The sequence below is a fragment of the Peromyscus eremicus genome, chromosome 8a, assembly GCF_949786415.1.
Source record: "Peromyscus eremicus chromosome 8a, PerEre_H2_v1, whole genome shotgun sequence".
NCBI lineage: Eukaryota > Metazoa > Chordata > Mammalia > Rodentia > Cricetidae > Peromyscus > Peromyscus eremicus.
The window spans coordinates 56,971,786-56,984,764 of NC_081423.1; the positions used below are offsets into that span (position 1 = coordinate 56,971,786).

General features: G+C 40.3%; 2 protein-coding genes across 2 annotated transcripts; both read right to left on the reverse strand.

Annotated features, from left to right (window-relative positions):
* Positions 1-3,048: 3,048 nt before the first annotated feature.
* On the reverse strand, positions 3,049-3,231 carry LOC131916452 (ATP synthase subunit ATP5MJ, mitochondrial-like). Its single transcript, XM_059269801.1, has one exon. It carries the CDS (start codon positions 3,229-3,231, stop codon positions 3,049-3,051), a length of 183 nt encoding a protein of 60 aa, XP_059125784.1.
* A 5,567-nt stretch (positions 3,232-8,798) lies between these two features.
* Positions 8,799-9,743, reverse strand: LOC131916196 (olfactory receptor-like protein I9). The gene has a single exon (XM_059269505.1). It carries the CDS (start codon positions 9,741-9,743, stop codon positions 8,799-8,801), a length of 945 nt encoding a protein of 314 aa, XP_059125488.1.
* Between the last annotated feature and the right edge of the window lie 3,236 nt (positions 9,744-12,979).

Sequence of the window (12,979 nt, forward strand, 5' to 3'; positions counted from 1 at the left end):
CTCAGTAGGAAGGAACTCATTCCTGGTACTCTAAAACTTAACCATCTACCCATGGCTGGTGAGGTCATGGATCTTATAGGAGACCTACGGCTCTTCTTTCCTAAACTAGTGTAATTTTTAACTGCATCAACATACATATTCTTATATCCACAGGTAAGTGTAGTTTGGGAGCCTCACCAAGGAATCTTCAAAAAAAAAGTAGCAGACAGAGACTATTATAGAAATCCATAACTGGTCAAAATGCAGAGAACAACTGACTATGGCACACCCACACCCTATAGATACATCTACAACCCAACTCCTACCCCTCAGATTCAGGGAACATTGTGGAAGAGTTAGAGAACCAAGACATCTGCCACAAAATAGTGTTTTCCATGTATGACAGAGATGCTGCGCCTATGAAATCTCAACAGTGTGGCTGCCTAAATAAGGCCAGCCAAATGACAGCACCAGTTGACATGCTAATGTGAATGGGGGATTATCATAAGGTTCTAACTTTAGGGAAAGCTACAGGCAATTAATGGTTGCTGAGAGGGAGGATCATTCTTCACCAGGGATGAGCCCCTGATAGGTTGGTTATCCAGTTCACAGTGCTACACCCCCCCCCACATGTATGAGCAACTCTAAATGGACTCAGAAGACTGTATGGATATGTATATATACATATATATGTATACCTATCACAATAATAAAGAAGAGGTCATGAATTTGGGGAAAGTGGGAGGACTTACACAGGGAGAAGAAAGGCTAGAACTGATGTAAATATAATATTAATGTATGAAAATGTCACAAAATATTTTAATTAAAATAATAAAACTAAATCTTTTAAAAAGTAAAGTAAAAAAGTGAAGTAAGCAAGACTTAGGAAGATAAATATTGCATGTTTTCTCTTATTTGTGGATCTTAAATTTAAAATTTTTATTTTATTATTTTTTACTATGCATAAGTGTCTGTGTGTGGATGTCCCCAAAGATCAGAGGCATCATATGTCCCTGGAGCTGGAGTTACAGGATTTTTGAGCAACTTTTATGTGGCTGCTTGGACCAAATCAGGACATCTGCAAGAGAGTACATGGTTTGTGCTGCTGAGCCATCTTTCCAGCCCTGATCTTAGATTAATCTATCTATCTATCTATCTATCTATCTATCTATCTATCTATCTATCTATCTATCTATCTATCTATATCTGTCTGTCTCTCTCTGTCTGTCTCTTTCTCTCTTTCTCTCTCTCTCCCTATCTATTTGAACCTAAACTTTGAAATTTAATAGGAAAGTAAGTAAAACACTTCAAAGTGTAAGTAAGCACAGGCTAGGACTTTCTGGAAAGAACTCCCATGACAAGAAATAATCCCAAGAATTGATGAACAGGGTATGTAAAATTCAAAAGCTTCTTCCCAACCTTCAGGGTTAAGAGATAGTCTACAGAATGGGAAAATATTTTCCACTACATATCAAGAATATGATGAATATCTAGATATATAAAAAACTGAAAGTAACTGAACATCACAAACACCAAATAATCTAATCAATGACTGGTCACTGAATTGACACAGAATGAATTCTCAACAGAAGAAACACAAAATTGAGAACAAACAGCAGAAAAAGATGTTTCTCTGAGTCTGGGCCACTTCACTCAGAACAGTTGCTTCAAACTCTGTGCATTTGCCTACAAGTTACATGATTTCATTTTTCTTTTCTTTTTTAACTTTCTTTTTTATTTATTCTTTTTGTCTTTCACATCATGCATCTTTAGCCCATTCATTTCCCATCCCTGCATATCTGCTGTCTACCCTTGCAGCCCATCCTCCAATAAAATTTAAGAGAAAAAGGAAAAAGAAAAGAAAAAAAGGGAAAAAAAATCTCGTCAGGGAAGCTGTAGTGTGACACAGTAAGTCACACAGTAAACCCTTTGGTCCATATATCTTTACTTGTAAACTTTCATTGCAAAGAGTCACTGGTCTGGTTCAAGGCCTCTGGTGTCTGCTACACTATCGATGTTGGGTCCTCCCTGGGACTCCTCTTGTTATCCTACTGTTGCCCCCTGCTGTGGAAATCCTGCAGCTTTGGGTCTGCAGGAACTGTCCCTTCATGGGCTCCAGCAGATCACTGATGGGGTGAATGTTGGGGTGGACCAACCCACAACCCTGGTTCTAGGCCTGGGTAGTTGCATAGTTGGTCAGCCCTCCATCTCTCCCTTGTCCTCCCCACCAAGGTGAGCTCTCCTGCATTGCCTTGGTGAGTTCACCCTTTGCAGTGATGACCAAGGGGCAGGGGCAGTTCTCCTGCTTTCATGTCCTCAAGGTCAGATCTTCCACACCTACACCTTCAGGGCCAGCTCTCCCACCTGCCTCAAGCATTGAGGTCTTGGGGTGGGGGGTATCTCTCCCCTACCCATGCTGCCACATGACAGATGAGTGATGGGGATAGCTCTCCCATGCTAACAAGATTTTATTTTTCTTAAGAGCTGAATGATATTCCGTTATGTAAATGTACCACATTTTCATTATTCACTTACTAGTTGATGGACATCTAGCACAGTGGTTCTCAACCTGTGGCTTGAGGGGTTGCATATCAATATCGTGCATATCAGATATTTACATTGTGATTTATAATAGTAGCAAAATTACAGTTATGAAGTAGTAACAAAAATAATTTTATGGTTGAGATTGTGACAACATGAGGAACTGTATTAAAGTGTTATGGCATTAGGAAGGTTGAGAAGCATTGATCTGGGATGTTTCTACTTCCTGGCCATTGTGTATAGAGCAGCAATGAATGTGAATGAGCAGGTGTCTCTGTGGTAGGATATAGAGACCATTGGTAATATGCCCAGGAAATATACAAATGGGTAATATCTATTATTTTTATTGTTTTATTATTACTTTTTTATATTATTATTTTTATTATTTTTTTGCTGCTTACATACATTTATTAATGTCACATTGTAAATAGTACTTAGCTAAGTGTACAGTGATGTTCTATGTTCCCATCTAAAACAGCTTGCTTAAGTTTAGCCAACAGGATTCATATGAGTGGACTCAGGGAGCGGTTAATGATGGCTGTGGGCAGGTTCAGGACTGGAGCGTTTCAAAGCTTTACTTCTTTTATTAGTACTCCTGATTTTATAAATGATGAAGGTCATTAACCCCATCCCTACCCAAATTTCCTGGTAAACCAGGGTATAGTAGGGTTTTATGGGGACCCAGACATTCTTAGTAAGGCTTTGAAGCATCTCAGCAAGACCAAGGCCACAGGCCACAACAGAATTACGAAGTTATTTTATTTTTACATTTGTAATTAAATATAATCACACCACTCCCCCTTTCCTTTCCTCCCTCCAATCTATCCCATATCAGCCCTCTCAATGCAATAGCCTTTTCCTCTTTTATTATTGTTACATACCTATCTATCTATCTATCTATCTATCTATCTATCTATCTATCTATCTGTCTGTCTGTCTGTCTGTCTGTCTGTCTGTCTGTCTGCCTGTCTATCTATCTATCTATCTATCTATCTATCTATCTATCTATCTATCTATCTATCTATCTATCATCTATCTGTCTATCTATCTATCTATCTATCTATCTATCTATCTATCTATCTACCATCTAAAATTAAATAAATACAACCTGCTGAGCTCATATTTGTTGTTTGTGTGGATATGGTTTCAGGGCTCACCACTTTGCATTGGAAAACTAATCAGGGCTCATACCTGGGAGAACATAATTCTCTTTCTATCAGCAGTTAATAGCTGCCTGTAGTTCTTTATCTAGGGATGGGACCCTGTGATATTTTTCCCCCTTCTGTATTAACATGTCTACTGATAATGTCATTGTGCAGGCCTCATTTAAGTAGACATTTCTAAGAAACATTCACACAGCAGACTTCCTGGTATTCTTTTTTTTTTGATTTTTAAAATTCTTTTTACATACCAACCACAGATCACCCTCTCTTCCCTCCTCCTGCTCCCCAAGCCTTCCCTCAAACAATCCCCCATTCCCTCCTCCAACAAGGTAATGTCTCCTGTGGGGAGTCAGCAGAGTCTGGTACATTCAGTTGAGGCAGGTCCAAGTCCCTCCCTCCTGCTTCAAGGCTGTGCAGGATGTCTCACCATCGGTAGTGGGCTCCAAAAAGCCCACTTATGCACCAGGGATGGATCCTGATTCTACTGCCATGGGGCTCCTTAAGCATATCAAGTTACACAACTGTCTTGCTTATGCAGAGGGCCTAGTCCAGTCCCAGGGAGGCTCCACAGCTGTTGGTCTAAAGTTCATGAGTTCTCACTAGCTTGGTTCTGTTGTCTCTGTAGGTTTCCCCATCATGATCTTGATGCCCCTTGCTCATAGAATCTCTCTTTCCTCTCTTCAACTGGATTCCTGGAGCTCGGCCTGGTGTTTGGCTGTGGATCTCTGCATCTGCTTCCATAAGTTGCTGGATGAAGGCTCTTTGATGACAGAGTATTCACCAATATGATTACTGGGGTAAGCCAGTTGAGGCACCCTCTCCACTATTGTTAGTAGTCTAAGCTGGTGTCATCCTGGTGCATTCCTGGGAACTTCCCTGTGTAGACGAATTTCTAAACAGTCTTATTAAATAAGAAACACAGAGCCAAATACAGGGGTAAAAACTGTAGAGATCAGAGAAATAGGAATATCCACCAGGTAACCTTAGGTCACCACGCTGTTGTAGCTTCCCAAGAGAGCACTTCTTCCTGTCTAACCTGCACCTTTATTGCCTTGCTGTTCTGCCTTCTCATTGACTCTTAGCCCAGCCACCTCACTTCCTCATCACTGCCTGTCTGTACAGACCTCCAGGTCTCTATTGTTGGTACTGGGATTAAAGGCATGTGTCACCATGCTAGGCTCTGTCCTTGAACACACAGAGACTCTGCCTGCCATGTGATTGGATTAAGGGTATGTGCTACCACCACCTGACTTTTGTTTATGGCTGGCTATGTCTTCTGATCTCCAGGCAAACTTTATTTTACATACAAGTAAAATAGCACCACATTTCAGCACAAATAAAATATCACCACATCCCTAGCATCAGGTTTCTTTCTATCCTCATGATGTCTCTCTCTATCATGGTATCTTTTTCCTTACTCTCCCACTCTGTCCCTGTTCCAGTTCAACCATCCTGTTCCTTTACGTCCTCATCCCCCTTCCCCCTATGCTATATTGCCCCCCCCCACCCTCAGTTTACTCATGGAGATCTCATCTATTTCCCCTTCCCAGGGTGATCCATGTGCCCCTCTTAGGGTCCTCCTTGTTAGCTAGCTTCTCTAGAGCTGTGGGTTGTAGTCTGGTTATTCTTTGCTTTACATCTAGTATCCACTTATGAGTGAGTACATACCATGTTTGTCTTTCTGAGTCTGGGTTACCTCACTCAGGATGATATTTTCTAGTTCTTTCCATTGCCTGCAAATTTCATGATGTTGTTTTTTGTTTGTTTGTTTGTTTGTTTTTTCTGCCGAGTAGTACTCTATTGTGTATATGCACCACATTTTCTTTATTCATTCTTTAGTTGAGGGGAATCTAGGTTGTTTCAGGTTCTGGCTATTATGAATAATGCTGCTATGAACATAGTTGACCATGTGTCCTCGTGGTAAGACTGAGCATTCCTTGGGTATATGTCTAAGAGTGGTATAGCTGGGTCTTGAAGAAGATAGATTCCCAGTTTTCTGAGAAACCACCATACTGATTTCCAAAGTGGCTGTACAAGTTTGCACTCCCAACAACAGTAGGAGTGTTCCCCTTGCTCCACATTCTCTTCAACATAAGCTGTCATCTGTTTTTGATCTTAGCCATTCTGACAGGCGTAAGATGGTATCTCAGAATCATTTTTATTTGCATTTCTCTGATGGCTAAGGATTTTGAGCAATTCTTTTTTTTTTTAATTTTTATTTTGCAATACAATTAAGTTCTACATACAGGCACAGATTCCCTTGTTCTCCCCCCTCCCGCCCCCCCTCACCTTCCCCCCAGCCCGACCCCCATTCCAGGCAAAGCCTTCCCCACAGACTGAGATCAACCTGGTGGACTCAGTCCAGGTAGGTCCAGTCCCCTCCTCCCAGGCCGAGCCAAGGGACCCTGCCTAGGCCCCAGGTTTCAAACAGCCCACTCATGCAATGAGCACAGGACCCAGTGCCACTGCCTGGATGCCTCCCAAACAGATCAGGCCAATCAACTGTCTCACCCACTCAGAGGGCCTGATCCAGTTGGTGACCCCTCAGCCATTGGTTCATATTTCATGTGTTTCCGTGAGCAATTCTTTAAATGCCTTTTGGTCATTTGAGATTCTTCTGTTAAGAATTCTCTGTTTCTTCCTATTCTCATGTGGTCTTCATTTACCATGGTCTCCTATTCCTTGTTCTTCCTCTCTGTTCTTGATCCAGCTGGGATCTCCCGCTCCCCCAAGCTCTCTTTCCCTCAACCCTCGCCCTTCACTATCCCCACTCATGTCCAGTCTGTTCATGTAGATCTCATTCCATTTCTCTGTCATTGGGCGATCCCCGTGTCTTTCTTGGAGTCCTGTTTTCCAGGTAGCCTCCCTGGTGATGTGAGTAGCAGTTCAGATACCCCTACAACAGACTGCTGGCAATGGTCGAAAGACAGTCCGAACTGACCTACTCTGGTGATGGGATGGCCAAACACCCTAATTGTCGTGCTAGAAACCTCATCCAACTACTGAGGGATCTGGATGCAGAGATCCATGACTAGGCCCCAGGTGGATCTCTGGGAGTCCAATTAGTGAGAATGAGGAGGGTTTATATGAGCGAGAATTGTTGAGATCAAGGTTGGATAAAGCACAGAGACAAATAGCCAAACGAACGGAAACACATGAAATATGAACCAATGGCTGAGGGGTCACCAACTGGATCAGGCCCTCTGAGTGGGTGAGACAGTTGATTGGCCTGATCTGTTTGGGAGGCATCCAGGCAGTGGGACCGGGTCCTGTGCTCATTGCATGAGTTGGCTGTTTGAAACCTGGGGCCTATGCAGGGTCCCTTGGCTTGGCCTGGGAGGAGGAAACTGGACCTACCTGGACTGAGTCTACCAGGTTGATCTCAGTCTGTGGGGAAGGCTTTGCCCTGGAGGAGATGGGAATGGGGGGCGGGCTGGGGGGAAGGTGAGGGGGGCGGGAGGGGGGAGAACAAGGGAATCTGTGGCTGATATGTAGAATTGAATTGTATTGCAAAATAAAAATTTAAAAAAAAAGAATTCTCTGTTTAGCTGTATAGCACATTTTTCAATTGCCTTCCTGGTATTCTGACAATCTTCCCACTCCTGTGACGCTCCCTGAGCATGGGATGCAGTAGCTATGTTGCCAATGTATCCATTGAAGCAAGGCTCCCCAGAATACATTGATATTTGCATTGTGTGCAGTTGTGACTTATTTTTTAGGTAGTTTTAGATAATTTCAGATATGTACACAACTCTCATTCCCCACTTCCCTAAGATCCCTGACATATCCCTTCTCCCCACAAATCTCTTTTCACATTCATGACTATTCATTTCGTTTTGTGACCCATCGAGTTTAATTAGTACACTCCATGTAACCGTGGGCTTGGAGCTATCTGTTGGAGCCTGGTGGCTCCAACCTTTATTTTGTTTTTGAGGATTTCATAAGCTTCTAGACATAACTGGGAATAGTCAACAAAGAGGCAACCTTCAGAATAGGAGAGACCATTATATGAGAAGATTTGCTATACATACTATATCAGGAACTCTTAGAACTCCATAAAATCCATTAACTGTCCAGAAGCTTTTTAGTTTGATGTAATCCAATTTGCCTCTTTTTGATATTGTTTTTGTGCTCTTTTGTTTGTTTTTCTGTCTGTGTTCACCCCCAATTCTTGAAACTTTTCTTTGAGGTTTCCTTCTAATAATGGTCTCATATTTCCATGTCCTATGTTTAAGACATCAATTTTTTGGGCTTCAGAATTTTTAAAAAGTTATTATTATATTTTGTTTTTATTATTTAAAACAATTTTAAAAGTTAAATATATTTGAATCATATTCTCATCCTCTAGATCCTCTTCCCTTCCCTTCTCACCCAATTTTAAGATCTTCCTAAAAAAACAAACCTATACAACAACAAATCCCTCCAAAACCAAGAAAACAAAATAAAATTATGCCCCCAAAAGAAGATAAAAGTAAACAAAACAAAACAACAAACTGTAACCAAATATTTTTATCTGATTTTGAGAAAATACATTAAGGTGTCCCTGGTTAATATCAGGTATAGAAAAAAAGTACAATTAGAGCAATATACTAAAGGCTTACAAAAGCCTGTTAAGAGTCAAGACAGGTCAGAAAACCAATATAGACAATGAAATAAAGTTAGGGTCTAGGGAATTAAGTGATGTAATTATCTAATGACAGGCTGTAGAAAGAACATGTGAAAGACTGGAAAAGGGCTGGCTGAGGTAAATTACTTGAATATTATTAAGTATTGATCTGTGATCATTGAGTACACATTTATAATCACACAGTCACAGCAGACATTTGGACAAAATGAGAAAATCCTGGAATAACCATGAGAATCAGATATGACTCTAAGTCTACACTGTATTTTCCAGGACCACATGGGCAATACAATGAGTGCATATTTGGGTCTCCTAAACTTATTTCCCAAATTCAACTACTTTTATAAACTCCCTGTAATTTGTGTAGTGAAAGTTATGTTGTGAGATCTCTAAACAGAAGCATCCACAGTGAGATAAAATTCTGTAGCAACATCTAATGTTAATATTAATATTTTCTAGAAGACATTGTATAAAAATCTGAAGAGTTACCATCACAGGAATGAGAGAATTAGCTTTTTGCAAACTACTCTTTCTAATGCTCCCTTCACGTCTCTGTTTCTCAGACTGTAGATGAAGGGGTTCAGCATGGGAGTCACCAATGTGTACATCAAAGACATGACAGTCTCCTTCACAGTAGAGTTATTAGCCAAAGGACATAAGTAGAGACCAATGATTGGCCCATAAAATAGTGACACTACAGACAGGTGGGAGCCACAGGTAGAAAAGGCTTTATGGATACCTTGTGAAGAAGGGACCTTGAAGATGAAGGAAACAACTTTTGCATAGGAAACAATGATGAGAAGGAAAGGGAGTACAACTATAGGGCCTCCCAAGATAAATATCGCCAGTTCATTGTCATGAGTGTTAGAACAAGCCAGTTTCAGAAAAGTAGACATATCACAGAAAAAGTGGGGAATCACGTTGTCCTCACAGAATGACAGTCTAGCCATGAGCAGAGTGTGCAGCATGGCATGAAGTGTGGTCAGCAGCCAGGACAGCACCACCAGACTCACACAGAGCTTAAGACTCATGATACTGGTGTAATGAAGGGGGAAGCAGATGGCCACATAGCGGTCATAGGCCATGACTACAAGAAGGAAACTCTCCATGACTCCAAAAAACACGAAAAAGTACATTTGTGTCAGACAACTTGCATATGTGATGGATAGGTCCTGGCTCTGCATGTTCTGCAGAAATTTGGGCATTGTGACAGAAGAGAAGCAGAGGTCGGAGAAGGACAAGTTGCTGAGAAACAAGTACATGGGAGTGTGGAGATGAGAGTCCAGTAGAATGAGGATGATGATGATGAGGTTCCCCAGGACAGTGGTGAGGTACATGGCCAGGAACAGGGCATAGAACAGGTGCTGGTGCTCTGCGGTGATTGGCAGGCCCAGGAGGAGGAACTGGGAGATGACAGTTTGGTTCCTTCTAGTCATATGTTTACTCCAATGCCTTTTCAGAAAAAAAAATAATAATAGTGGCACTTAACATTCCAAATGAAGATGAAAATATTTCAAATTCATTGGATAATGAACAGAAGATGTAACATATTTACATGTTCTTCAAAACATTATCACAATAAGTATACTGCTCAGATCAACATGTCTATATTAATATTTATTAAGGACTTACTAAATCTGTCCAACATATTTCACCAACTAGTCTTTTCATAAAAAGTTTTTTATTTGATTTTCATTAAATCTATTTGTTTCTCTTGAGCTCACCTGGTTAGTCATCCTAGACAAATTTGATTGCCTTGTGCTTTATCATTCTCTCACAATGTGATGGCTCTAAAGATGTTTTCCATTATCTATCTATCTATCTATCTATCTATCTATCTATCTATCTATCATCTGTCTGACTGTCTTCCAGTCTATCTGCCCATCTGTTTATCTATCTCTCCAATAAAAAATTTATATACACTAAAGTTATATATCACTTAAAATTCAGCTATAGGTGTTTTTCCTAACTACAGAATATACATGCCATCATTAACTAATTATCTTCCATTGGGTGTATCAATGATGTCTGTGTCACAATAGATTCACAAAGAAACTGATGACCCTACTCTTGTAGTGTCTTCCTTTTCTGTCTCTTATGCTAGTAAAAGTAATTCAGAATCAAAAAGGACATATTTTTTTGCATCCACTCATTTCTTTCACTTTAATCTAGGGCATTCTAATTCTCTTCCTCATTGTATTTCAACCCCCTGCATTCCTCACCATAAGACCATATTCCTAAAACAAGGTGCATCTCTAGCAAATCATATTAGATTCTTAATTCATACCCCCATTTCCTGCCTCAGTTCCCTCTTTCAACACGCTTCATTTATACCTTTGCAATCTAAGATAGGAATTTGATTTTCTCTTTTCTAATAAATGTTTCAAGGGATTATCATTGCTTTTAAGATAAAGGCACATTCTTTTTGAATGCACAAATGATACATTATTGCTGGACCTATGCCTATGCTTTAGGCCACATATGGGCTCACAGTGACTCTTGCATTCCACTTCTCTGTGGATAACAACTGAAGCCATAATTTCCAGTCTCCATTCTTCAACTTTTTTCCTTGTAACTGTTAACTTCTTCCCATGGATCATGTTTTATCTGACTTATTCCTACTTATTCTTCATGTATAGTAGCTACTGCTTGCTTAGAAAAATATTTGCCAACCTGCCTGGTAAGACCTACTGCCATGTTCCCATAGCATCCTGATCTTAACCTACAGCCCCCTGGTGCTCCTGATCACTAGTTTACAGCTGACCTCCCACCAGAGTTCAAATTCCATACAAGAAAAATCATGTCTGCTTTTATCTTGTAACAGGGCTAACACTTGGCATGGTACCTGGATATTACCAATGTTTCCTGAATATTTCTTGGCTATAATGCAGACTGAGGTATGCAAAGGTGAGATTTTTCACCTTTAAAAATAGAAATTTCCCATTAAAATTAGAATACACACACTTATTTAAACTTTGCAGAATGCAAACTAACTAGCTTAACCACTCAAAACCTTGACACAATGTGATCAAGTTCAGAAAGGTAATTTGGTATTTACTAAACATTGAGGGTATGAGGGTATGACCGTTTTCAGCAATTCTGGTGACTCAAAGTGCTACAGAGGATGTCTCTAATATTGATGTAGGAAAATCAATATGATGGTCATTTTATAAATTATTGAGCCGGGTGGTGGTGGCGCATGCCTTTAATCCCAGCATTCAGGAGACAGAGCCAGGTGGATCTTTGTGAGTTCGAGGCCAGCCTGGTCTACAGAGCGAGATCCAGGAAAGGCGCAAATCTACACAGAGAAACCCTGACTCGGAAAAAAAAAACAAAAAAATTATTGAAAATACAAAAAGAAGCACAAGGTATGTACAGACATGCAAAATTTATCTTGAGTTCTCCCTCATATATACATAACATCAAGTGATGGATCCTTCCTGAGTCCCTGATAACAAGTTTTGACAAGTGCCAGTTCTTAATGCTGTTAGGAAGATATTCTCAATATTATTAATGTTGAAGTCAGTAGACCTAGCAAATCACCCTTCACAACATGACAAGCCTCATGGAACAAGTTGAAGGATATACAAGAAAATGCTCTGTCTTCTGAAGAAAAATTCTGTCTCCAGACTGCTCTGGACTCAAGCCTGCAGTCTCTCCTCTTCCTAGAGACTCTTGATGCTGGCTTTGTAGATATTAGACCCCCAGTTGCCAATATTGTCTAAACTGTAAACTGTATCCTTAAAATAAATGGCTCTTTCTGTTCTGTTTTCCTGTTTTCTTCTAGACAGTCTTGACTAATGAACATCCCAGCATGCTTTAAGATGGCAAAGAAAGCAAGGTGGGGGCGTTAAGAATCATGTGAGGTTAGGTATGTAGCTCAACTCTATAATACTTGGGTAGCATGCCCAACATGGTACAAAACCACATGGAAGAGACTTCACTCTGTTGATGGGTATTTAATGCAGCTGCATTCATTGATGTATACTTTAGAATCATATTTCAGTATTATGGAGAGATGACACATGTAGGACACACCATAACCCAGTTCCCCAAATTCTACTTCCCCCATGAATGATAGGCTACGTGTAATCCCAGTGCTCTTATGGAACATAAGAGTTGGAGATAAGAGAATCTCTGAAAGATTGCAGTCCAGAGAGCCTTTCATATGCCATGGCAAACAATAAAACATTGTGTATTGTGAAATGTGAGCTCATGGATGTCAGATAATCTTCTGACCTCTATATACACAGATACAGCAAGAGACAGACAAATAGAGACAGAGACATACACAAAGACAGAGACAGAGAGGGAGAGGGAGATTTAAAGACAGAACTACAAAACTGATCCTTGTGTAGTAGTGCAGACCTATGTCCTAGCACTTTGGAGTTTGAGGCTAGAGATCACCATGAGTTTTAGTCCAACCTGGAACAGAGTGAGTCTCTCCCCACAAAAATCCAAAGTTAACTACAGAATTGAAATAAATTTCCCAGATCTGTTATTAGCTTGAAATGATATGATTTGGGAGACAAGATGAAGAAAGAGTAATTACAAAGACCCTCATAGATAATAAGATGTTTGCTAATGTTGATCACAAAGCAAATACTCCACTATATAACAATAATGTGAGTCAGAGAACCGGCAAAGATGAATATTATCACATCCAAAAAAA

Coding starts and splice junctions, on each gene's coding strand:
- LOC131916196 (XM_059269505.1), bottom strand. CDS start 9,743: ATGACTAGAAGGAACCAAACTGTCATCTCCCAGTTCCTCCTCCTGGGC.
- LOC131916452 (XM_059269801.1), bottom strand. CDS start 3,231: ATGCTTCAAAGCCTTACTAAGAATGTCTGGGTCCCCATAAAACCCTAC.